The sequence below is a fragment of the Lepidochelys olivacea genome (assembly GCF_965140295.1).
Source record: "Lepidochelys olivacea isolate rLepOli2 genome assembly, chromosome: 3".
Lineage (NCBI taxonomy): Eukaryota > Metazoa > Chordata > Testudines > Cheloniidae > Lepidochelys > Lepidochelys olivacea.
Window position 1 is genome coordinate 700,524 of NC_140413.1, and position 26,930 is coordinate 727,453.

General features: G+C 50.6%; 1 protein-coding gene across 1 annotated transcript in view; it reads right to left on the reverse strand.

Annotated features, from left to right (window-relative positions):
• NRBP1 (nuclear receptor binding protein 1) overlaps positions 1-22,519 on the reverse strand; it is a 78,567-nt gene extending 56,048 nt beyond the window's left edge. The window contains exons 1-2 of the mRNA XM_084624302.1: positions 22,403-22,519; positions 20,500-20,736 (exon numbers count right to left, since the gene is read on the reverse strand). Of these exons, the coding sequence (XP_084480428.1) occupies positions 20,500-20,715 (216 nt within the window). The 5' untranslated portion in view covers positions 20,716-20,736; positions 22,403-22,519. The remainder of the gene's footprint in view (positions 1-20,499; positions 20,737-22,402) is intronic.
• Positions 22,520-26,930: the final 4,411 nt, after the last annotated feature.

Below are 26,930 nucleotides of genomic sequence, written 5' to 3' on the forward strand. Positions count from 1 at the left end.
AGCCCACATCTGAGACATTACGGAAAGGTTGTCGTGGCTCATCTGTCCTCTGATAGCTACCCCATGCTGCTCATCCATGTGTGTACTTATGGTATTGTCAGATGTGACCCTGAGCATTTCCCTCCAACAGGGCCTGTCGTTTCTATAGCATCTTCTACTGCTGCTAGTGCTCTACTGACGTACAAGTCTTGGCTCTGTGAGGCACCTGGGGTACATCTACACTGCAATAAACGTGCACTATGTCCACGGCTGGCTGAAGTCAGCTGACTTGGGTTCACAGGATTATAAAATTGCGAGATGGGAGGTTTCAAAGCCCCAGGCTCCAGCCCGAGCCTCGACATTGTAATTTTATAACCCCATAGCCTAGGCCCCAAGAGCCCAAGCCAGCTGATCCAGACTCAGACTCATTGCGATTTTAAAAACAAAACAAGCCAGTGTACCACATACACCCAGAGGCTCCCATCAGGGTCACATCCTGTTGTATTAAGCACTGTTCAAATACATAGGAGATTGTCCCTGCCCCAAAGTGCTTCCAAATTTAGAGACAAGGTGGGGAAGATGAGCACAGATGCATTTTATAAATGGCTGCAATTTCTTAATCCTTTTACAATAAGGCACTGACTACTCCCATTTGCCTCTGCCTGGCCTTCACTACAAACACACAGGAATCACACCACTAACATGATCCTACATCTGGGATGGAAAGCAGCTGCTGTTTACCACCACCAACTACCTACACAAAGAGAACAGGAAAATGAATGACACCATATCAGACTGAAATTGCATGAAGTTTTAGCCAATGAGAGTCCTTATATTTGAATTTGGCCAACACATGAGGCCCTCATCTCTCCTACTACACATGGAATCTGGGCTGCTTACACTCACTCAGGACTTCGGTATTACATCTCTCTGCCAGAAGCACAACACCCTTAGCACCATGCTGGGACCCTGGGGTGAGCGCTGATTCAGCCAGGGATCAGTCACCCGACCCAGCGGCTAAAAATAAATGATTTAAAAAACAAAACTGGATTATTTAAATTGATATTAAATACATTTCTTTTTCAAAATAAATCTGTTAAATGAAATCTAAACTTAATACAAAATATATGTTAAGACCTAAATTTATTATAATCTCTTAAAAACATTTAAATAAAAAAAAAGTATGCAGAATCCATGAGCCTCTATCAAAAACTGAGTTAAAGGCTGATTTTCTATATAAAGAAAGAATCAGAGGAAAAACCTCTAACTTTTGAGATCAAGCTTTATAAATATGGCACAATAGGTTATGTACTGTATTAAGGGCTTGTTTTAATAAAAAATTATATGCTATTGTATTTAAATGCCAGTTACCATCATAATGCAGCTTGACACAAAGCATAAGCAAAAAAGTTACTTATCTAATAAGCAATATATCAGTCACTGTTTTCTACATATTAAAAATGTAGAATTAATAAGAACCTGAAAATATTAAACAACATAACTACTTAAATAAAAGTATGTAATTATAATGTACCCTCCTAGGGAGAAAAATTATATATCAAATCTAGCATAAAGACTCTGTTTCATTGTAAATCAAACTTTAATGGCTGTATCAACCATTGAGAATGCCACTGAGACCTCTTTAAAAGTCAATTTAAATGCAGGCTCTCCACTTGATGTAAATCAAACCATCTTGAGCACTGCAGCGCAGCAAAGGGCATTTGGTCAGTACTGAGAAGATTGCCTTCTCAATCACCTGAGATGAGAAAACAGACTTTATGTCACAAGTTGGGTTCTCCTTGGAGAGGTGACCAGACATCACACCCTGCTTAGTTTGTGAAAGTCCCATGACGAAGACTTTCTCCACTACAGATTTGCTCACTGCTTCAGGTCCCTCCATCCAATGCCAAATCACAGCCTGTCCTAGATGTCTCAGCATCAACTAAAATGTAACATAGCCCAACAGAATACCTGCTCTTTCCTTCCTATCACTACGGACAGAAGTTACCGACCAGTCATCAGGGTGCCCTCCGCATACGCACACTTGTGGGATTGGTATCTCTCAGTGTAACATCTTCTAGAGAGCACTGTCCTTTGGGGCCACTTTTCCCTTCCTCCCCCTACCTTGCAGATGGTTCTGAAGACATAAGGGGCAGTGGCCCCAACTGCCTCCCAGTTCCTTCTTTCCTTATGGAGTTCTTGACCTGAGACTGAAGTGAGGGAAGGTGGGCTGAACTGTGAATGTGCAGAGCACGCGCACGCACACACTGACCAACCACCGCTAAAATGCTGTGGTCTGGTCTGATGACCACAATCCAAGAAGGAGGTTGATAAATTGGAGAGGGTTCAAAGAAAAGCCACGAGAACGATTAAAGGATTAGAATATCTGCTTTACAGTGATTGAGCTCCTTGAGTCTATCTATTTAGCTGAACAAAGAAGGCTACCTTGATTGCCGTACCTACATGGGGAATATTTGATAATGAGCTCTTCAGTCTAGCACAGAAAGTTCTAACACAATCTAATGGCTGGAAACTGAAGCTAGACTCAGACTGGAAATAAGGCATACATTTTTAACAGCAAAGGTAATTACCCATTGGTCATGGTGGATTCTCTATCACTGACAATGTTTAAATCCAGATTGGATTTTTTTAAAAAAAAAACTGCTCTAGGAATTATTTTGGGGAACTTCTCTGGCCTGTGTTACACATGAAGTCAGACTAGATGATCCCAATGGTCCTTTCTGGAATCTTGGAATCTGAAGTTACTGGTAAGCAACCTTTTTCTTCTTCCAGTGGCCTCTACATATTTCCACTCATGGGAAATTAGCAACCAGTACAATTCCTGCACCAGGAAGGTGGGTTACGAATTTCTAAGTGAACAGGAACTACTAAACTGCCATAATGAGAATCAGCTCTAGATGGCACATCAAGAGAATTAGAAGCTAATGTAATTTTGCTCTCCCAGATCATCCCTGGACACATTATGGACATTTTTATTTCAAAACACAAGTATATCTTCAAATAATAGCTTTGCAAATTCTAAGAAAACACAGAAGAAAGGCCTGCAATGGCTGCTGCCTTTTGATTAGCTGAAAGCCTTTTTCTATATCCAGGTGAACTCACACCCAAGTAGTCATAGCAGGGGTGTAAAAGGGGAAAAGGGGGAATGAGATAAGTTAATGGCCTGTTCAAGACGGAAACAAACAGATGACTTGAGACCGGAAGTGGGGATGAGGACATCAACCAAATCACATTTCCCACATGGACTACAGTTTATAGAGGACTAAATATTTGGCCAGTATCTCGTTAAGTCTATGGACTGTAGCTGTTGACAGATGTCTAGTAAAAAATAATATTCTGACAAATAGCAGTCCAGAGGTCCCAAGAACTTTGTGACTTAAGACTACACCTCCAAATCAAGAAAGATCCACGTGTTAGGAGGGAATATGCCCATCCTTCAGCACAGCTAAATTAATATGCAAAATGACTACCACCATTAGGTGGGCAATCAAGTGTACTGGTAAGAAGAAATCTAGTTTCCTTTAGCACCGTCATCAAGGCAAAGAAGTTAACTCAAAACAACCCTAGCAGTACATGGAACAGCCCTCCCATGAACTAGGGTATTAGAAGGCATATGAGGACTGCTGTCCTCAACGTCACAATCCATGCAGCTTTAAGGAGTATTGCAACCACTCCGTAGACCATACTGCCTTGCCGCACAAGGCCTCTCTTCTGAGCAGACTGGGCCCTCTGGATGCCACATCTCTGATGCTTTAGCCCCAGCACACTATTTTACTGAAGTGCCAGGAAGACCGTGGACCTTCCTCCTCCACGTACGTGTTCTCACCTTGTTTTAAACTTACCTGAGGGCTTAGCTCAGGACAATGAGCAATGAAAAGCACTTCCCTTGTCAATTAAGGGTTCTCAACTAAGATTCACCCTGTCAATGGTTGGTGTGTAGTGCTATTCCTCCATCACAGCACATGAAAACTGCTACCTACCGAGTGACATGAGTATTCTATCACTTCTCACAGGGCAAACTCCAGCCCTCTGATCAAGCCAACTAGTCCCAAGTATCCATGGGCGCTTTACTTTAAGCGGCAAACTTTGTTTTATTTTTTTAAAGCAAACCCTGCTATCCTGACCTCATGTGGCTCAGACATTAGGGCAGCATTTCTCAAATGTGGCCACAGCCTCCTGGGCAGTGATTGTGGTGGGCAAGGCAGTGTTACCTAACATACAAATATCGCTTTTCACAGAAACAGACTTACTACCTAGCAAGGTGTTTCTCTCCCCCCCCCCCCCCCAAGCAACCAAAAAAGCAAAAACAAACAATAAAAAAAAGGAGAATGTGCAAAGCACAGTATTTGTGTCTATTCTGTTTAGGTCCAGTAAGGAATAGAGACAACTGTATGTTATTTTTATTGTTGGAAGTCTGCAATAAAAACCTACATAAACAAATTACAATGATTTGGACATGTATAAGTGCATATTTGTTTGTTTTTCTTAAAGTTAATTAAGTATTTTAGGAAAAATTGTCAGAGCAGCCACCAGCAAGAGTTTGTGGCCGCACTCTGAGGCCACCAAAAAATGTCTCGAGATCCCCTGCATTAGGGCATTCTTGTCAGTATTTGGTCTCCAGTCCACAGGAAGGTTCCTTAGAAGCTCAATCAATCTCAACTGACTGCACACAAATAGAAGCCTGCAGAGCTGGTGATCCAACAATGGGCAGGTGACAGTGGAGCAGACCTCAAGAAAGCTCCTTATGGCTAAGCATCAGAACGGCCATTCTGGGTGAGACCAATGGTCCATCTAGCCCAGGATTCTGTCTTCCTACAGGGGCTAATGCCAGGTGCTTGAGAGGGAATGAACAGATCAGAGCAATTTATTGAGTGATCCATTCCCTGTCGTCCAGTCCCAGCTTCTGACAGGCACAGGTTTAGGGACACCCAGAGCGTGGGGTTGCAACCCTTACCATCTCCTGACAGGTCCGTCAATGGTTATCCTCCATAATTTTTTTTTTTAAATCCCATTTATACTTTTGGTCTTCATAATATCTCCAAGCAAGGAGTTCCACAGGACTACTGTGTGTTGTTGTGTGAAGAAGTACTTCAGGAGGAGCTAGTAAACAAGAACAGCCAACAGGAGTTTTGCAAGGGAGTTCTCCAGGTAAAGGAGGAGCAACTACACGACCCCGGGGGTGAGTTTGCTATCTGTCTGTTGTTGTGTGCTTGGTTGCCGCGTGCCTGCTTGACTGCAGTTTATAGTGTGGTCTGTTTGGGCGGCTGTGTGCTGAGCCTAGCAACCTGCTAGGCAAGGCCAAGAGCTTCCTAATGAGGGTCTGGCCTGCCATGCTTTGATTCCTAACCCTTTAGGATTCCTTGCCAAAGGGGTGGCCTGACTCACAGAGAATATGTGGTTTAAAATGCCTGCTCGTAAGAGACTACAAGAGCTAGCAAACAGGAGCACCAAACTAGAGAAGGAGCATGAGAGCCAGATATACCTAACAAACACTCTCTAAACTTGGGCCAATAACTCCTCAACCAAAAACAAAAAACAAAACAAAAAAAACCAGCATGAGTAAAAATAACGGAGGCAGAAGTCCAGTAGCCGAGTCGGGGGCGCGGAGGGGGAGGAGGATCCAGTTTATTGCACTGAATGCAGCATGTACGACTGGCCTTGGGGGCAGGTGTAATGTGCGTGTGTCAAATATAGCGGGAAGAGTAAACCCCTTTGAAATCCCTCCTGGGCAGGGGAAAGCTCCTCTCACCTGTAAAGGGTTAAGAAGCTAAAGGTAACCTCGCTGGCACCTGACCAAAATGACCAATGAGGAGACAAGATACTTTCAAAAGCTGGGAGGAGGGAGAGAAACAAAGGGTCTGTGTGTCTGTCTATATTCTGTCTTTGCCGGGGATAGACCAGGAATGGAGTCTTAGAACTTTTAGTAAGTAATCTAGCTAGGTACGTGTTAGATTATGATTTCTTTAAATGGCTGAGAAAAGAACTGTGCTGAATAGAATAACTATTTCTGTCTGTGTATCTTTTTTGTAACTTAAGGTTTTGCCTAGAGGGGTTCTCTGTGCTTTGAATCTAATTACCCTGTAAGGTATCTACCATCCTGATTTTACAGGGGGGATTTCTTTATTTCTATTTACTTCTATTTTTTATTAAAAGTCTTCTTGTAAGAAAACTGAATGCTTTTTCATTGTTCTCAGATCCAAGGGTTTGGGTCTGTGGTCACCTATGCAAATTGGTGAGGCTTTTTATCCAACATTTCCCAGGAAAGGGGGGGTGCAAGTGTTGGGAGGATTGTTCATTGTTCTTAAGATCCAAGGGTCTGGGTCTGTAGTCACCTAGGCAAATTGGTGAGACTTTTTACCAAACCTTGTCCAGGAAGTAGGGTGCAAGGTTTTGGGAAGTATTTTGGGGGGAAAGACGTGTCCAAACAGCTCTTCCCCAGTAACCAGTATTAGTTTGGTGGTGGTAGCGGCCAATCCAAGGACAAAGGGTGGAATATTTTGTACCTTGGGGAAGTTTTGACCTAAGCTGGTAAAGATAAGCTTAGGAGGTTTTTCATGCAGGTCCCCACATCTGTACCCTAGAGTTCAGAGTGTGGGAGGAACCTTGACAGCGTGCATTCAGGGCAAACAGCTCCAGCACTCAGAGACAGCGTACAGGCTCTGGAGACCAGAGTGACTCAACTGGAGGAGCTAAGGGAGAGAGAGCTGTACATAGACAAGTCTTCTGGGACTAGGGATATAAAAGTTTAACCGGTTAACCAGTCTTATCAGTTTTAGTAAACGGTTAACAATTAAATTCCACAGACCCCCGGAGCCCAAGACTCAGCTGCCAGCCCTGCACCCGGGGCAGCAGCTGAAGTACCTGGCCGCAGGGGCGCAGCAGCAGGCAGCGGAACCCCACTTAAAACATGGGGGTGCTGCAGCACCCCCCGGACCTCCCTAGTTCCCCGGTTAAATGTTTAACCATGTAACCGATTGATAAAATTTTATCAGTTACACGGTTACTTTCTTTAGCCTCTATTTACATCCCTACCCGGGACACAGCAGAGCAATCCAACCCCCAGTCTAACAGCCTCTGTATTGTTGAGGAGGGGGAAGTATTTGGGAAGGAGAATCATAGAATATCAGGGTTGGAAGGGACCCCAGAAGGTCATCTAGTCCAACCCCCTGCTCAAAGCAGGACCAATTCCCAGTTAAATCATCCCAGCCAGGGCTTTGTCAAGCCTGACCTTAAAAACCTCTAAGGAAGGAGATTCTACCACCTCCCTAGGTAACGCATTCCAGTGTTTCACCACCCTCTTAGTGAAAAAGTTTTTCCTAATATCCAATCTAAACCTCCCCCACTGCAACTTGAGACCATTACTCCTCGTTCTGTCATCTGCTACCATTGAGAACAGTCTAGAGCCATCCTCTTTGGAACCCCCTTTCAGGTAGTTGAAAGCAGCTATCAAATCCCCCCTCATTCTTCTCTTCTGCAGGCTAAACAATCCCAGCTCCCTCAGCCTCTCCTCATAACTCATGTGTTCCAGTCCCCTAATCATTTTTGTTGCCCTTCGCTGGACTCTCTCCAATTTATCCACATCCTTCTTGTAGTGTGGGGCCCAAAACTGGACACAGTACTCCAGATGAGGCCTCACCAATGTCGAATAGAGGGGAATGATCACGTCCCTCGATGTGCTCGCTATGCCCCTACTTATACATCCCAAAATGCCATTGGCCTTCTTGGCAACAAGGGCACACTGCTGACTCATATCCAGCTTCTCGTCCACTGTCACCCCTAGGTCCTTTTCTGCAGAACTGCTGCCTAGCCATTCGGTCCCTAGTCTGTAGCTGTGCATTGGGTTCTTCCGTCCTAAGTGCAGGACCCTGCACTTATCCTTATTGAACCTCATCAGATTCCTTTTGGCCCAATCTTCCAATTGGTCTAGGTCCTTCTGTATCCTATCCCTCCCCTCCAGCGTATCTACCACTCCTCCCAGTTTAGTATCATCCGCAAATTTGCTGAGAGTGCAATCCACACCATCCTCCAGATCATTTATGAAGATATTGAATAAAACCGGCCCCAGGACCGACCCTTGGGGCACTCCACTTGATACCGGCTGCCAACTAGACATGGAGCCATTGATCACTACCCGTTGAGCCCGACAATTTAGCCAGCTTTCTACCCACCTTGTAGTGCATTCATCCAGCCCATACTTCCTTAACTTGCTGACAAGAATACTATGGGAGACCGTGTCAAAAGCTTTGCTAAAGTCAAGAAACAATACATCCACTGCTTTCCCTTCATCCACAGAACCAGTAATCTCATCATAAAAGGCGATTAGATTAGTCAAGCATGACCTTCCCTTGGTGAATCCATGCTGGCTGTTCCTGATCACTTTCCTCTCATGCAAGTGCTTCAGGATTGATTCTTTGAGGACCTGCTCCATGATTTTTCCAGGGACTGAGGTGAGGCTGACTGGCCTGTAGTTCCCAGGATCTTCCTTCTTCCCTTTTTTAAAGATTGGCACTACATTAGCCTTTTTCCAGTCATCCGGGACTTCCCCTGTTCGCCACAAGTTTTCAAAGATAATGGCCAGTGGCTCTGCAATCACAGCCGCCAATTCCTTCAGCACTCTCGGATGCAACTCGTCCGGCCCCATGGACTTGTGCACGTCCAGCTTTTCTAAATAGTCCCTAACCGCCTCTATCTCCACAGAGGGCTGGCCATCTCTTCCGCATTTTGTGATGCCCAGCGCAGCAGTCTGGGAGCTGACCTTGTTAGTGAAAACAGAGGCAAAAAAAGCATTGAGTACATTAGCTTTTTCCACATCCTCTGTCACTAGGTTGCCTCCCTCATTCAGTAAGGGGCCCACACATTCCTTGGCTTTCTTCTTGTTGCCAACATACCTGAAGAAACCCTTCTTGTTACTCTTGACATCTCTGGCTAGCTGCAGCTCCAGGTGCGATTTGGCCCTCCTGATAACATTCCTACATGCCCGAGCAATATTTTTATACTCTTCCCTGGTCATATGTCCAACCTTCCACTTCTTGTAAGCTTCTTTTTTATGTTTAAGATCCGCTAGGATTTCACCATTAAGCCAAGCTGGTCGCCTGCCATATTTACTATTCTTTCGACTCATCGGGATGGTTTGTCCCTGTAACCTCAACAGGGATTCCTTGAAATACAGCCAGCTCTCCTGGACTCCTTTCCCCTTCAAGTTAGTCCCCCAGGGGATCCTGGCCATCCGTTCCCTGAGGGAGTCGAAGTCTGCTTTCCTGAAGTCCAGGGTCCGTATCCTGCTGCTTACCTTTCTTCCCTGCGTCAGGATCCTGAACTCAACCAACTCATGGTCACTGCCTCCCAGATTCCCATCCACTTTTGCTTCCCCCACTAATTCTACCCGGTTTGTGAGCAGCAGGTCAAGAAAAGCACCCGCCCTAGTTGGCTCCTCTAGCACTTGCGCCAGGAAATTGTCCCCTACGCTTTCCAAAAACTTCCTGGATTGTCTATGCACCGCTGTATTGCTCTCCCAGCAGATATCAGGAAAATTAAAGTCACCCATGAGAATCAGGGCATGCGATCTAGATCATCAAGAGGGAATGGAGAGAAACAATTGCATAGTCTGAACCCTCCTTACAGATGATGTAACGGTATCCTTGTGTACTAAGTATACCACGCAAGGCAAGGGGACCCCTATATAACAGATAATAATCTAGAATTAGAAATACAGATAGTTGGGTTTGTGATGAGCGGGAGAACTGTATGGTAAATTGCCTGCCAAGTGCAAAGTTTGTGGACCTCTCAATACATCTAGGAGCGCCGTAGGGAAAGAGGAGAGAGGTCCTGGAGGCCAAATTTAGGCTGCTAGGTAAAAGATTAAAGTCCAGGACTCCATGGTAGCCATTCTCTGAAATGCTTCCAGTTCCACGCGCAGGGCCAGTTAGACAGGCAGAACTGCAGGGTCTCACTGTGTGGATGAGACAATGGTGTAAGGAGGAAGGATTCAGGTTTATCCAAAACTAGGAAACCTTTTGGGAAAGGAGGACCCTATACAGGCAGGATGGGCTCCACCTAAACCAAACTAGATTGCTGGTATGTCAAATTAAAAGGCCATAAAGGAGTTTTTACATTAAGGGCACGAGAAAGACAAAAGATATGGAGAAGCATACGGTTCAGAAAGACATATCCCTTAGAGGAAGATTAATGTGGATTCTCTATATCTCAGTAAAGAGAAGAGGAATAGAAGTTAAAAAAGTACAGGCAGGAACTGAAGAGAATTAGTCAAATAGAACAGTCCAATTGAATTACACCACATGAAGGCAGACAACTAAATATTGATAAATTTTATAAGTATTTGTATACAAATGCAAGAATTATTAAGATGGGTGAACCTGAGTGATGTACTAAATAAGGATATTGATATAATAGGCATCACAGAATCTTGGTGGAACAATGATAATCAATGGGACACAGTAATACCAGATTTCAGAGTGGAAGCCATGTTAGTCTGTATCGGGGACACCCCCCCGCGGGAACACGATACCACAAGGAGTACATGTGGCACTTCCAGTCTTTATTCAAGCCTAATTTAATGATGTCCAGTTTGCAAATTAATTCCAATTCTGCAGTTTCTCATTGGAGTCTGTGTTTGAAGTTTTTTTATTGGAGAATTGCAACTTTTAGGGCTGAAATTGGGTGACCAGGGAGGTTGACGTGTTCTCTGACTGGTTTTTGAATGTTATAATTCTTGATGTCTGATAGTAAACAATACATAGGAATGACAGAATAGGACATGCTGGTGGGGGAGTGTCACTATATGTGAAAGAAGAGTCAAATATCATAAAAATCTTAAAAGAATTAAACTGTACCACTGAATCTCTATAGACAGAAATTCCATGCTAAATAATGAGAGTATAGAAGCAGGAACATACTACTGACAACCTGACCAGGATGGTGATAGTGACTGTGAAATGATCAGGGAGGTTAGAGAGGCTAAAAATACAGAAAACCCAACAATAATGGAGGATTTCAACTACCCCATATTGATTGGGACAGATCACTTCAGGACGGGATGCAGAGAAGTTTCTAGACAACATTAATGACTGCTTTTTACAGCAGCTGGTCTTGGAATCCACAAGGGGAGAGGCAATTCCTGAATTAGTCCTAAATGGCACACATGATCTGGTCCAAGAGGTGAATATAATTGAACTGCTCAGTAATAGTGACCACAATGTAATTAAATGTTACCATACTGGGTGTCTTTGGTATTTCCCCCACCCAGAAGAATGATAAATTTAATTTCAAGAAGGGGAACTACACAAAAACGAGCCCCCTAGTTAAACAGTAATTCAAAGGAACACTGACAAGAGTGAAACGCCTGCAAGCTGCATGGAAACTTTTTACCACCACCACAGAGACTCAAACTATATATATACACCCCAAATTTAAAAAAAAAAAAAAAGAAAAACAAAACCACAGTAAGAGGACCAAAAACACGCCACCATGGCAAAACAGAGTAAAAGAGGCGGTTAGAGACAAAAACATAATTTTAAAATGGGAAGTCAGATCCTACTGAGGAAAAGGGATAGGAACAAATTCTGGCTAAATCAAGTGTAAAAGTATAATTAGACAGGACAAAAAAAATCTGAAGAGCAACTACCAAAAGACAAAAAAAAACTAACAGCAAATAATTGTTTCAAGTACACCAGAAGTAGGAAGCATGACAGACAATCAGTGGGGCTGTTGGACAAATTGAGTCGCTGAAGGAGCACTCAAGGAAGACAAGGCCCTTGCAGAGAAGCTACATGAATTCTTTGCATTGTTCTTCACTGCAGGGGATAGGAGTGATTCCTGCACCTGAACCATTCTTTTTAGGTGACAAATCTGAGGAACTGTCCCAAATTGAGGTGTCAGAGGTTTTGAAACAAACTGATAAATAGAATAGGAATAAGTCACCAGGACCTGATGGTATTCACTCAAGAGTTCCGAAGGAATTTAAATATGAAATTTCAGAACTAATAAATGTGGTATGTAACCTATCCCTTAAATCAGCCTCTGCACCAGATGACTGGAAGACAGTTAATGTGACAATTATTTGCTGTTAGTTTTTGTGTCTTTTGGTAGTTGCTCTTCAGATTTTTTTTGTCCTGTCTAATTATACTTTTACAATTCTTTTTTTTTTTTTTTTTTTTTTTAAAAGGGCTCCAAAGGCAACCCTGGCAATTATAGGTCAGTAAACCTTACTTCAGAACCAGGCAAACTAGTTGAAGCTACAGAAAAGAAAAGAATCAGACACACAGATTAACACGATTTGTTGGGGAACAGTCAACACGGCCTTTGTAAAGAGAAAAATCATGCCTCACCAGTCTATCAGAATTGTCTCAAAGGGTCAACACACACATGGACAAGTGTGATCTAGTGGATTTAGTGTTCTTCAGAAAGTATTTGCCAAGGTCCCTCACCAAAGGCTCTTAAGCAAAGTAAGGAGTTAGGGGATAACAGGGACAGTCCTCATGAATAAGTATCTGGTTAAAAGACAGGAAAAAGGGTAAGACTAACTGGTCAGTTTTCTGACTGGAGAGATCCACACAAGAGATCCACTTCCTGGACACTACGGTGCTAATAAGCGATGGTCACAAACACCACCCTATACCCGAAACCTACTGACCGCTATTCCTACCTACATGCCTCCAGCTTTCATCCAGACCACACCACACGATCCATCGTCTACAGCCAAGCTCTACGATACCACCACATTTGCTCCAACCCCTCAGAGGCAAACACCTATAAGATCTCTATCAAGCATTCTTACAACTGCAATACCCACCTGCTGAAGTGAAGAAACAGATTGACAGAGCCAGAAGAGTACCCAGAAGTCACCTACTACAGGACAGGCCCAACAAAGAAAATAAGAGAACGCCACTAGCCATCACCTTCAGCCTCCAACTAAAACCTCTCCAACGCATCCTCAAGGATCTACAACCTATCCTGAAGGACGACCCATCACTCTCACAGATCTTGGCAGACAGGCCAGTCCTCGCTTACAGACAGCCCCCCAACCTGAAGCAAATACTCACCAGCAACCACACACCACACAACAAAAACACCAACTCAGGAACCAAACTCTGCAACAAAGCCCGTTGCCAACTGTGCCCACAGATCTATTCAAGGGACACCATCACAAGACCTAACCACATCAGCCATGCTATCAGGGGCTCGTTCACCTGCACATCCACCAATGTGATAGATGCCATCATGGGCCAGCAATGCCCCTCTGCCATGTACATTGGCCAAACTGGACAGTCTCTATGTAAAAGAATAAATGGACACAAATTGGACATCAGGAATTATAACATTCAAAAACCACCCGGAGAACACTTCAATCTCTCTGGTCACTTGATTACAGACATAAAAGTCGCAATATTACAACAAAAAGACTTCAAAAACGGATTCCAACGAGAGACAGCTGAATTGGAATTAATTTGCAAACTGGACACCATTAACTTAGGCTTGAATAAAGACTGGGAGTGGATGGGTCATTACACAAAGTAAAACTATTTCCCCATGTTTACCCCCCCCCCATTCCTCAGACATTCTTGTCAACTGCTGGAAATGACCCACCTTGATTATCACTACAAAAGGTTTTCTCCGCCCCGCCCCCCCGCTGGTATTAGCTCATCTTAAGTGATCACTCTCCTTACAGTGTGTATGATAACACCCATTGTTTCATGTTCTCTGTGTATATAAATCTCCCCACTGTATTTTCCACTGCATGCATCCGATGAAGTGAGCTGTAGCTCACGAAAGCTTATGCTCAAATAAATTGGTTAGTTTCTAAGGTGCCACAAGTACTCCTTTTCTTTTTGTGAATACAGACTAACACAGCTGCTACTCTGATATTATTACAGTAGTCAAAAATTTAGATGTTCTTTCAAGGTGGTTGAAAAAAACTTCAGGCACTTGTGTGTAATTGGATGCAATCAGTGTCCTCCCATCTGGAGCAAGCTGAGAAAGCAACTTGGTTCCTAGAGAAAAGCGAACACACAGGCCCAGTACTATTTACTTCTGCTAAGCATGCCAGCTGTGCACAGGTGCCTCTGGTTCAAATGCCAGTCACAAGGGGTCTGCAGACCCCAGCGTAACACTACAGGGCTGGAAAGTTCTAACAACGAATTAAAACAAATTCTGTTCTATGTCTACACCGGAGTTTTTACCTCACGTTGGTTGTCTGTCAATAAACATGTTTGTAAAAGCTAGTGTGGACATTAATGAAATGCTTGTTCCAGGTTATAACCGTTTGCATTTTACCCTGGGGAACAGCAGTCTAACTCAGGATAGTCTTGTCTACATTAGATTTTTAACACATTTGAAGCCATGTTTTAGCTAGGCAAGCCAAGGCTAAAAGAGCGAGCTAATCTAACTTCCAACTTCCTTGGCTGTATTGCAACAGGGCTTTTCAATCCTGATGAGATAACCTGATTGAGCTAACATTGAAACATATCCTTTTTGTAAAGGTAGGGCTTTAGTGGACAAAGATTCATTTGTTCTGGCCCAGGGATGCATACAAGACCCGATGTACTCTCTAGACAGTGCACTAGGAAGGCTAAAAATCAGCTAAAGCTGCCAGAGAAACACTGTGAGATCTGGGGTTCTTGGTCATTCTTTGGTTTTCATTGCTGAGTGAAATACCCAGTGAGCACCATGGGAAGGGAAAGGTAGTTTTCTAGTAAGCGCCGTAAATAGCATGAGAGGTAAATAGCAGGGTCTGCCACAGATCTGCACTGGGACCTGCACTGTTCAACACATTCATAATCAATCTGGAAAAGGGGGTAAACAGTGAGGTAGCAAAGTTTCCAGATGATACAAAATTACTTGATTATACAAAATTAAGCTGACTGCAAAGAGTTACAAAGGAATCTCACTAAACTGGTGACTTCTTGTCCTAAGACTACAGGAGTGTTAACAGGCCATTTCACCTGAAATGGTCCCTTAGAAAGTTTAGCATAAGTAGTTAGTACACAATCTGTTTAACCTTGTATTTAGGTGCGACACTGAGTACATTCCCAGACCTGAGGAAGACTGCTGCCATACACACAAAATGATGTGGTCTAAATTAGCTGTTACCACTCAAGACAGATCTTGGAGATGTTTAAGTGTTTTGCTGACACAGCTATCCACAGCTGGGACCCCACAACCTTAGCCCCAAATCCACCACAAGGAGCACACAAACCCTGTGGTGGGAATCTGAGGTAATTTTCAAAGGGGCAATTCTGATGAGAAGCTGCTAGGTAAACCATATTATGCACTTAGGATCACGGAACAGCCCATGAAGGTGTGCATTAACAATTCCTATATTCCAAGGCCAGAAGGAACCATTGTGATCATCTAGTCGGACCTCCTGTATAACACATGCTAGAGAACTGCCCCAAAATAATTCCTAGAGCAGATCTTTTAGAAAAACATCCAATCTTGATTTAAGAATTTCCACTAATGGAGAATCTACCATGACCCTTGGTAAATTGTTCCCATGGTTAATTACTCTCATTTAAAACTTTAGGCCTTATTTCCAGTGTGAATTTGTCTAGCTTCAGCTTCCAGCCATTGGATCATGTTATTACCTTTCTCTGACAGACTGAAGAGCCCATCATCAAATATTTGATACTCATGCAGGTACATAGATTGTGTTTATGCATCCATGGATTGCATTAGCTCTTTTGGCCACAGCATCACACTGGGAGCTCATCTTCTACTTATTATCCACCACAACCCCAAATCTTTTCCAGAGTCACTGCTTCCCAGGATAGAATCCCCCCAGTCAGGTGAGTATGGCTTCCATTTTTGTCCTAGATGTACACACTTACCCATATTAAAACTTGTATTGTTTCTATCCTGCATTTCACTGATCCAAAGTGTTGTCATTCAATAACCTGCATAAAGAACTGTAAGTTCTTAGAAAGAATTTGAGTTGGTCTCTGGCATATAGAATTTTCCCAGCTCTCTGGCTACGAATGTGGGATGTCACTACAAAAACTTGTTTCCATTCACGCACCACTTTCCACGTTTGGGCTCAGTCAAGGAATATATATTTATGGGGAAGAATGGCTGAGAAACAAGGAAGTAGGAGGAAAACTACTGAAGACAGATGTGCAGCATTTTAAGACTTTTTTCCTCACTTATGACTCAAACTATATACTTTGCAACTACAAACCCCTTGTAGGGGGTTGTCCTATTGCAAGAATGGTAGGAGAGTGAAGCAGAAAGGAAAAAAAAAACATTTCTGAACATGTTCCCTTGGTACCCAATAAAGTGTACAATAAAAAAGATAAGCACTTAATAGCGATCAGCATTCTATTAGCAAATCCTAGTGCAAATCTGCCCTCTTCTTGGTGATTTGCCAGGGCCCCAATGTTCTCCAGCTGCTACATATGGTCTCACTAGATTAAAACTCACTGCCAAATTCTGTATAATTGTAAAGAAACCTAGGCCATTACATACACCAAACTACACTAAAAGAATGTTATTTAGGTCACAAAGTCAATGATTCAAAAGAAAGGAAATGCCAAAATGAAGGTTGCCTGTGCAACTTTAATTCTGTTCCCCAATGCATATCCATCATGATGTAGACTAACGATCACACACTATTTTGTTCCACAGGCATCTGCCCCTTTCAGTGCACAGGATGGATGATGCTCAGAGAATGAATCAGCTGTGTAATGACTAGAGGGTTTTCAACAGGATCACTACCTCACTGCTGCAAAAGTTAGGAGGTGGTGTGTAGTGAATAAAAGTTTGTCTACACAGAGAAATTAGCTGAACAGTTGTTCCACTCTAGCTCCTTCTGTGAACACTGTATTGGAATCAAAGTCACTTTAATTCCAGAATAATTAGTGCACTTCCATAGCAATTTATCTGAAATAAAGTGACTGATTCCAGAACAGCATCCACACAATGAGCTATTCGTGAATAGTTTATTCGGCTACAGCTAGTGTGGTCACTTTCCCCATGTAGGCGAGCCTTCAGGAAGGCTTCTCTGCAGAAAGAGGAAGGCTGACCACATGGTTAAGATAACGGACTACCACCCAGAAAAAAAAAATATGCTATCCAACACACACACTTCCCATGTGACCATTGGGCAAGTCAAGCCAAAACTGGCATAGGCAGCCACTAGCTGTGTGTTCCTCATTTTCTGGGTGCCTCACTTGAGATACATGGAGCCTGACTTTCAGAAGTGGTAAGCACTCACAACTTCAGCTGAAATCAAAGGGAACTGTAGATGCTGAGCATCTCTAGCAGGAAGGCAGTTTGATCTGGAAAAATGAAGAGTTAGTGGGCCCTGAGTTCTGGCATTGACTCACTGTGTGGCATTGGACAGGTCCCTTTGCTCATTTATTTTAGGTTTTCCATCATTAAATATTGCCACATTTTCCCACCTAACCTTATAGAAATGCCAAATATTCTGGAAAACAGACAGCTGGAGAAGTTTGCAACTTTTGGCCTTAATCTGTCTGTTTCTCAGTTTCCTTATCTGCAAAAACCCCCTCTACCACACAAGCATGCTGTAGAGAAATTATTTAATGTTTGTTAAGCTCCAATATGCCAGTGATAAGCACCACAGAAAAGCCCATGAAGCCATTAGTCATTCCATGTGTGGATATCTGGGTGTGCAATCAATGAGACACGGAGCCACATACTGAGTTAAGACGTCAAACAGAAATACTGAGCAGCTGCCTCATTCCTTAAACACCATCCATCCTGGGTGCTTAGGAAGAATGGGTCCTATGAAGAAAACATGTGCTCACATAACTGTAGACTATCATCCCACCACACACAAGCAGGCAGTTATTAAGCGTGTACATACCCTCCTTGTACCCATCAACGGTATGCCTTTACTAGCAAGAGCACACCTTGTTTCCCTGGTATTAGCTAACATGAGATAAAATGAAAACAAGGCACCACATGGTCTTTGCATGTATTAGCAGGTCAATATCAAGACTATGAGCAAGCCTTGGGTTCACCTTGACCTTCTAACTTAGGTGTTAAAACTACCACTGCCTTGTCTTCATGAAGAAGTTACCTAATAATACCGGACATGAAGTAAGCGTGCACTTTTTTCCCCTAGTAAAGCCAAGCTTTGAGAAGGGAGGATGGGGTGTGTCTTGCACGATCCTCAAGATCACATTTGTTTTAGCAGACCACATCAGGAAGCAAATCCCAGACCCAAGCGCTCCTCATAGACAAGTCCTGTCACCTGCCTGGAGGTCAGCTCTGGTAACAGACCACTAGGACTACGTGAAATGCACGGGCCATAGTGGAGGACGGAAGGAAGCTAGCGTCTGTGACAGCCCACTGGGGGCTTTATAAAGGGCAAACAAAACCCTGCTGTGCATCAGGAGCTTAGTGAGAGCAAGCAGCATGTGAGTCAATTTTACATGGCGTGCCCCTACTTAAAAGGCAGTATTTTGCATTGGCTGAAGTTCCAAGTCAAGCCCGAAATACAGCCACAACTGCAAGAGTCCAGCCAGCAGCTGACAGAGGGATGGATGATTGTGGTAACCTCCACATCAGAGAAGGTCTCAGTCACCACACCAGACAAAGACAGCAAAACACAAACTGGCTAACGCTCTCTGGATAACCAACAACATGATGAGACATGTGCACTGATGCCACAAATACCATCTGTCATAAATATAAAGGGAAGGGTAACCACCTTTCTGCATACAGTGCTGTAAAATCCCTCCTGGCCAGAGGCAAAACCCTTTCACCTGTGAAGGGTTAAGAAGCTACGGTAACCTAGCAGGCACCTGACCCAAATGACCAATGAGGAGACAAGATACTTTCAAATCGGGAGCGGGGGAGGGCAGGGGGGACAAAGAGTCTGTGTGTTGCTTTTGCCAGGAATAGATCAGGAATGCAGACTCACAACCCCTGTTAGTTAGTAAGTAATCTAGCTAGAAATGAGTTAGATTTCCTTTTGTTTAATGGCTGGTAAAATAAGCTGTGCTGGGTGGAATGGATATTCCTGTGTGTGTGTCTTTTTGTAATTTAAGATTTTGCCTAGAGAGATTCTGTGTTTTGAATCTGATTACCCTGTAAGGTATTTACCATCCTGATTTTACAGAGGTGATTCTTTTACCTTTTCTTTAATTAAAATTCTTCTTTTAAGAACCTGATTGATTTTTCTTTGTTCTTAAGATCCAAGGGTTTGGGTCTGTGTTCACCTCTACAAATTGGTGAGGATTCTTATCAAACCTTCCCCAGGAAAGGGGGTGTAGGACTTGGGGGGATATTCTGGGGGAAGACGTCTCCAAGTGGGCTCTTTCCCTGGTCTTTGTGTACGACGCTTGGTGGTGGCAGCATAGGGTTCAAGGACAAGGCAAAGTTTGTACCTTGGGGAAGTTTTTAACCTAAGCTGGTAAGAATAAGCTTAGGGGGTCTTTCATGCAGATTCCCACATCTGTACCCTAGAGTGGGGAAGGAACCTTGACACCATCCGTCACTTCTCTGTTGCCCATTTTCTGTGCAGAAGTAAACTGCACCAGCTCTAACCCAGCTTGGATAAAAAGAGAAATAAACCCTAACATACAGAGACCACAGATAGGCCCCTGGACTCGATATTCCAGAGACTGAGGAAAATCATTTTCAAAACGGGGCTTGTGAAGTTCTCTCTTTTGCCACCATCCAAAGGGGATTAGGTAGGAGATTACATGATGGTGGAGTTAAGTGCTATTCAGTAGCACTCAGGTACATTCAGTATGTTGTCTCATTCTCTTACACAAACAGGGGCAAAGCAAACTATCATCTGGAAATGACGACAGGGTGAGGGAGAGAAGGATGTAAAGGAACCAACAGAAGAAAGCTACTTTGAGAGAGGCAGAGAACAGTTCAGCTCAGGAAGGGAACCAGGTTCTATGACTGGACCACTCACTAATAAAAAGAACTGATGGCACCAATCTGTCCTGCTCACTTTGAGGTAGTCACATGACAACCACAGGACAAGATGCCCTGGGCTACTCAGACAGATTAGTTCACTTCTAGCCAGACCACAAAGCAGTTCCTCATCCCGAGGCTGAGCTTCCTCATCCCACCATTGTTCTTCCTGGGGAACTGTAACTCTGCACCAGCCCCAAACACTAGCTATACCCAAAAGAAAGTACAGCATTTCACAAGCTCACATAGGCCCCCACCTCTGATCCTCATCTGTGTTTCACCCCTCAATAGAGGCCATTAGAACATAAGAACAGCCATACTGGGTTAGACCAAAGGTCCCTCTAGCCCAGTATCCTGTCTTCTGACAGTGGCCAATGCCTAGAACAGGGAATCATCAAGTGATCCATCCTATCGCCCACTCCCAGCTTCTGGCAAACAGAGGCTAGGGACATCATCCCTGCGCATCCTAGCTAATAGCCATTGATGGATCTATCCTCCATGAATTTATCTAGTTCTTTTTTGAATCTGTTACAGTCTTGGCCTTCCAACATTACAAGTTCCCTGTCCCTTGCTCATTTGCTGTGCACTGACCTCTTCACGTCTCTTTTGCCACCGTCCACAAGGAGATTCTTCAAGGATTTCAGACTCATCTTCACTCTCCTCCTCTTCCTCCTCCTCCTGGGGTGCTGCTGGAGCTGCAGAAGTCACTGGTGGAGACACGGAGGTCATTCCTGGCCCAGAAGATGTGGATTCTGGCTTTGTGTCTGAGCCACTGCTGGGAACCTGCTTGGCTTCTCCTTCAGACATGATGGGATGCAACTCTAGTACCTGGAAACCATAACAAAGCTCATATACCACCTCTAGTCAAGCACCCAGCACTGTACTAAGGAAAGTGGAGCGGATATTCCCCAAGGACAGCCACTCTCCAGCTCAGGGCAGCTCACTCAGGATGAAGAGTTTGACTTGATTCTTCTAAGACTTAGCAAAGCAGCACTTGGTGTCTGACCACTGCAGATCGCTCACCCCACAAGTTCCTTAAGTACGGCAGCCCCCCTCGTTGCTTGGGGAGAACATTCTCTCTGTGAAATCGGATCCACCAGAGGGTGAAGAGTTTTGCTCGTTTCCCATTCTCCTACAGGCAGTTCTGGGTCAATCACTGTGGGGGGCCCTCTGTCTCTCTCACACACTTCAGCTGCAGGCCTTGCTTTCTGGGAAGGCTCAAGAACAAGGGCTTGGTTAAGGTGGAGAAATCTTGCTGCTCAGGCAAGCAGAGCTGCATTTTTCTGGGCATTACCAGAGGTGCAAAGAGCGAGCCCTGCACATGGGTACCAGTGGCCTGGGACCCAGCCAGCAGCAGCGGAGGCCATTCTCGGAGACTTCCCAGAATCATTTCGGTGCAGCAGATCCCTAGACTGGGGAAGAGGCGGATTTGGGGCCAACTCTGCTAGGAGGAAGTGTCACAAGCTCATACAAGCACCGGCAAGCTGGCGAGCACCCGCCGGGGACTTGCCCAGCCAGTGCCCAAGCTCGGTCCTGGCTGACGCAGACCCTACACACCAGCCGCTGCCCGCCCCACCAGCGCCCGGGGATGGGACGTCTCCGGCCCGCCCGGGGAACGGGGAGAAGCAGATTCGAGCCTGGGAACCCCGCAGCCCCGGTCAGTGCCCGCTCCGCCCGGAGACCCCCCCGCCCCGCCTCGGGCCCCCACCCCCCACCGCCCCGCCTCAGGCCCAGCACCCCCGCCCGGCCCCCCGCCCCCCGCCTCGGGTTCCCCCCCGCCTCGGACTCCCGGGCCTCGGGCCCTCCGGCCCCTCCCGCCGCCGTGCCCCCCCGCCGCGCCTCGGGTCCCCACCCCCCAGCCTCAGCACCCCCGCCCGGCCCCCCGCCGCGCCTCGGGCCCCCACCGCCCCGCCTCAGGCCCAGCACCCCCGCCCGGCCCCCCGCCGCGCCTCGGGCCCCCCCCGCCTCGGACTCCCGGGCCTCGGGCCCCCCCCCGCCGCCGCGCCCCCCCCCGCCGCGCCTCGGACCCCCACCCCCCAGCCTCAGCACCCCCGCCCGGCCCCCCGCCCCCCGCCGCGCCTCGGGTCCCCCCCGCCTCGGACTCCCGGGCCTCGGGCCCTCCGGCCCCTCCCGCCGCCGCGCCCCCCCGCCGCGCCTCGGGTCCCCACCCCCCAGCCTCAGCACCCCCGCCCGGCCCCCCACCCCCCAGCCTCAGCACCCCCGCCCGGCCCCCCGCCCCCCGCCGCGCCTCGGGCCCCCCCCCCGCCTCGGACTCCCGGGCCTCGGGCCCCCCCCGCCGCCGCGCCTCGGACCCCCACCCCCCACCTCAGGCCCAGCACCCCCGCCCCCCGCCGGGCCTCGGGCCCCCCGGCCCCTCCCGCCGCCGCGCCCCCCCGCCGGGCCTCGGGCCCCCCCCGCCGCCGCCCCCGCCCCACACCCCGCCGCGGCCCACAGGCCCCTGGCGCCGGCCCGGCCGCTGACAGGCCGCACTCACCGGGCTGGGCCCAGCGCCTCCCGCTCTCGCCGCCGCCGCCCGGGGCCGCTCGCTACGTCGCCGACAGCCACGGCACTAACCGCGGCGCAACGCACCCTGCTGGCGGCCCGCACGGGCGGACCAATGGCACGCGCCCGGCCCGCCGCCGCCGCCTCCCGATTGGACGGCACCCGGGCAGAGCCCGCCCCTCCAGCCGGGCAGGGACCGCGCTGGGGGCGGGGCATCTGGAATGGTCTGGCCGGCAGCCCTGGCTGGGGCGGGGCGGCCCGGGGCCAGGGGGATGGGCGCAGCCTGCCCTGCCCCCAGCTGGCGGCCCCCCCGTCCAGGCAGGCACCAGGCGTGAGGCCAGGGGGATGGGCGCAGCCTGCCCTGCCCCCAGCTGGCGGCCCCCCCGTCTAGGCAGGCACCAGGTGAGAGGCCAGGGGGATGGGCGCAGCCTGCCCTGCCCCCAGCTGGCGGCCCCCCCGTCCAGGCAGGCACCAGGCGTGAGGCCAGGGGGATGGGCGCAGCCTGCCCTGCCCCCAGCTGGCGGCCCCCCCGTCCAGGCAGGCACCAGGCGTGAGGCCAGGGGGATGGGCGCAGCCTGCCCTGCCCCCAGCTGGCGGCCCCCCCGTCCAGGCAGGCACCAGGTGAGAGGCCAGGGGGATGGGCGCAGCCTGCCCTGCCCCCAGCTGGCGGCCCCCCCGTCCAGACAGGCACCAGGTGAGAGGCCAGGGGGATGGGCGCAGCCTGCCCTGCCCCCAGCTGGCGGCCCCCCCGTCTAGGCAGGCACCAGGTGAGAGGCCAGGGGGATGGGCGCAGCCTGCCCTGCCCCCAGCTGGCGGCCCCCCCGTCCAGGCAGGCACCAGGCGTGAGGCCAGGGGGATGGGCGCAGCCTGCCCTGCCCCCAGCTGGCGGCCCCCCCGTCCAGGCAGGCACCAGGCGTGAGGCCAGGGGGATGGGCGCAGCCTGCCCTGCCCCCAGCTGGCGGCCCCCCCGTCCAGGCAGGCACCAGGTGAGAGGCCAGGGGGATGGGCGCAGCCTGCCCTGCCCCCAGCTGGCGGCCCCCCCGTCCAGACAGGCACCAGGTGAGAGGCCAGGGGGATGGGCGCAGCCTGCCCTGCCCCCAGCTGGCGGCCCCCCCGTCTAGGCAGGCACCAGGTGAGAGGCCAGGGGGATGGGCGCAGCCTGCCCTGCCCCCAGCTGGCGGCCCCCCCGTCCAGGCAGGCACCAGGCGTGAGGCCAGGGGGATGGGCGCAGCCTGCCCTGCCCCCAGCTGGCGGCCCCCCCGTCCAGGCAGGCACGAGGTGAGAGGCCAGGGGGATGGGCGCAGCCTGCCCTGCCCCCAGCTGGCGGCCCCCCCGTCTAGGCAGGCACCAGGTGAGAGGCCAGGGGGATGGGCGCAGCCTGCCCTGCCCCCAGCTGGCGGCCCCCCCGTCCAGGCAGGCACCAGGCGTGAGCCCAGGGGGATGGGCGCAGCCTGCCCTGCCCCCAGTTGGCGGCCCCCCCGTCTAGGCAGGCACCAGGTGAGAGGCCAGGGGGATGGGCGCAGCCTGCCCTGCCCCCACCTGGGGGCCCCCCCGTCCAGGCAGGCACCAGGCGTGAGGCCAGGGGGATGGGCGCAGCCTGCCCTGCCCCCAGCTGGCGGCCCCCCCGTCCAGGCAGGCACCAGGCGTGAGGCCAGGGGGATGGGCGCAGCCTGCCCTGCCCCCAGCTGGCGGCCCCCCCGTCCAGGCAGGCACCAGGCGTGAGGCCAGGGGGATGGGCGCAGCCTGCCCTGCCCCCAGCTGGCGGCCCCCCCGTCCAGGCAGGCACCAGGCGAGAGGCCAGGGGGATGGGCGCAGCCTGCCCTGCCCCCAGCTGGCGGCCCCCCCGTCCAGGCAGGCACCAGGCGAGAGGCCAGGGGGATGGGCGCAGCCTGCCCTGCCCCCAGCTGGCGGCCCCCCCGTCCAGGCAGGCACCAGGCGAGAGGCCAGGGGGATGGGCGCAGCCTGCCCTGCCCCCAGCTGGCGGCCCCCCCGTCCAGGCAGGCACCAGGCGAGAGGCCAGGGGGATGGGCGCAGCCTGCCCTGCCCCCAGCTGGGGGCCCCCCCGTCCAGGCAGGCACCAGGCGTGAGGCCAGGGGGATGGGCGCAGCCTGCCCTGCCCCCAGCTGGCGGCCCCCCCGTCCAGGCAGGCACCAGGTGAGAGGCCAGGGGGATGGGCGCAGCCTGCCCTGCCCCCAGCTGGGGGCCCCTCCGTCCAGGCAGGCACCAGACGTGAGGCCAGGGGGATGGGCGCAGCCTGCCCTGCCCCCAGCTGGCGGCCCCCCCGTCCAGGCAGGCACCAGGCGAGAGGCCAGGGGGATGGGCGCAGCCTGCCCTGCCCCCAGCTGGGGGCCCCCCCGTCCAGGCAGGCACCAGGCGTGAGGCCAGGGGGATGGGCGCAGCCTGCCCTGCCCCCAGCTGGCGGCCCCCCCGTCCAGGCAGGCACCAGGTGAGAGGCCAGGGGGATGGGCGCAGCCTGCCCTGCCCCCAGCTGGCGGCCCCCCCGTCCAGGCAGGCACCAGGTGTGAGGCCAGGGGGATGGGCGCAGCCTGCCCTGCCCCCAGCTGGGGGCCCCCCCGTCCAGGCAGGCACCAGGCGTGAGGCCAGGGGGATGGGCGCAGCCTGCCCTGCCCCCAGCTGGCGGCCCCCCCATCCAGGCAGGCACCAGGTGAGAGGCCAGGGGGATGGGCGCAGCCTGCCCTGCCCCCAGCTGGGGGCCCCTCCGTCCAGGCAGGCACCAGACGTGAGGCCAGGGGGATGGGCGCAGCCTGCCCTGCCCCCAGCTGGCGGCCCCCCCGTCCAGGCAGGCACCAGGTGAGAGGCCAGGGGGATGGGCGCAGCCTGCCCTGCCCCCAGCTGGCGGCCTCCCCGTCCAGGCAGGCACCAGGCGTGAGGCCAGGGGGATGGGCGCTGCCTACCCTGCCCCCAGCTGGCGGCCCCCCCGTCCAGGCAGGCACCAGTTGAGAGGCCAGGGGGATGGGCGCAGCCTGCCCTGCCCCCAGCTGGCGGCCCCCCCGTCCAGGCAGGCACCAGTTGAGAGGCCAGGGGGATGGGCGCAGCCTGCCCTGCCCCCAGCTGGCGGCCTCCCCGTCCAGGCAGGCACCAGGCGTGAGGCCAGGGGGATGGGCGCAGCCTGCTCTGCCCCCAGCTGGCGGCCCCACCGTCCAGGCAGGCACCAGGTGAGAGGCCAGGGGGATGGGCGCAGCCTGCCCTGCCCCCAGCTGGGGGCCCCTCCGTCCAGGCAGGCACCAGGCGTGAGGCCAGGGGGATGGGCGCAGCCTGCCCTGCCCCCAGCTGGTGGCCCCCCCGTCCAGGCAGGCACCAGGTGAGAGGCCAGGGGGATGGGCGCAGCCTGCCCTGCCCCCCGCTGGCGGCCCCCCCGTCCAGGCAGGCACCAGGTGAGAGGCCAGGGGGATGGGCGCAGCCTGCCCTGCCCCCAGCTGGCGGCCCCCCCGTCCAGGCAGGCACCAGGCGTGAGGCCAGGGGGATGGGCGCTGCCTACCCTTCCCCCAGCTGGCGGCCCCCCCCGTCCAGGCAGGCACCAGGTGTGAGGCCAGGGGGGTGGGTGCTGCCTGCCCTGCCCCCAGCTGGGGACCCCCCAGCCAGGCAGGCACCAGGCGTGAGGCCAGGGGGATGGGCGCTGCCTACCCTGCCCCCAGCTGGCGGCCCCCCCGTCCAGGCAGGCACCAGGCGTGAGGCCAGGGGGATGGGCGCTGCCTACCCTGCCCCCAGCTGGCGGCCCCCCCGTCCAGGCAGGCACCAGGTGTGAGGCCAGGGGGATGGGCGCAGCCTGCCCTGCCCCCAGCTGGCGGCCCCCCCAGCCAGGCAGGCACCAGGCGTGAGGCCAGGGGGGTGGGCGCTGCCTGCCCTGCCCCCCAGCTGGGGCCCCTCCCTCATCCATGCAGGCATCAGGCGTGCAGCTTGGGGCAGCAACTCCCAAAGAAAGCTGGGGCCCTGGTGAGTAATAGCTGAATATGGGCCGGGCTGCAGCCCAAGGGGCTAACAGGGGTACGGAGAACTTCCAGTAGGAGCCCCGAGGTGATTTTCCCTCTGATTCTGGCACGGGTGCCACCACTGCTGGACTGCCGTGACCAGTTCAGGTGTCAAGTACAGCTCAAGTCAGATATTGATCAACAGGAGAGGGGTCAGAGAGGGCCCACAAGAATGATTCAAGTATTAGAAAGCTTCCCTTATAGTGCTCAGTCTATTTGGCAGGAGAAAGAGAAGGCTACCTGGATTGCAGTCCATAAGTACTGACAGGGGGAACAAATATTTGATCATGGGTTTTTCAGTCTGGCAGAAAAACGTTTAACACTATCCAGTGGCTGGAAGCTGAAACTACAGAAATTCAGACTGGAAATAAGGTGTACATTTTGTCACAGTGAGAGTAATTAACCACTGGAACAATTCACTAAGGGTCATGGTAGATTCTCCATCATGGGCAATTTTTCAATCAAGATTGAAAGGTTTTATAAAAGATTTGCTCTAGGAATAATTGTGGGTCATTCTCTGTCTGTTTTTTA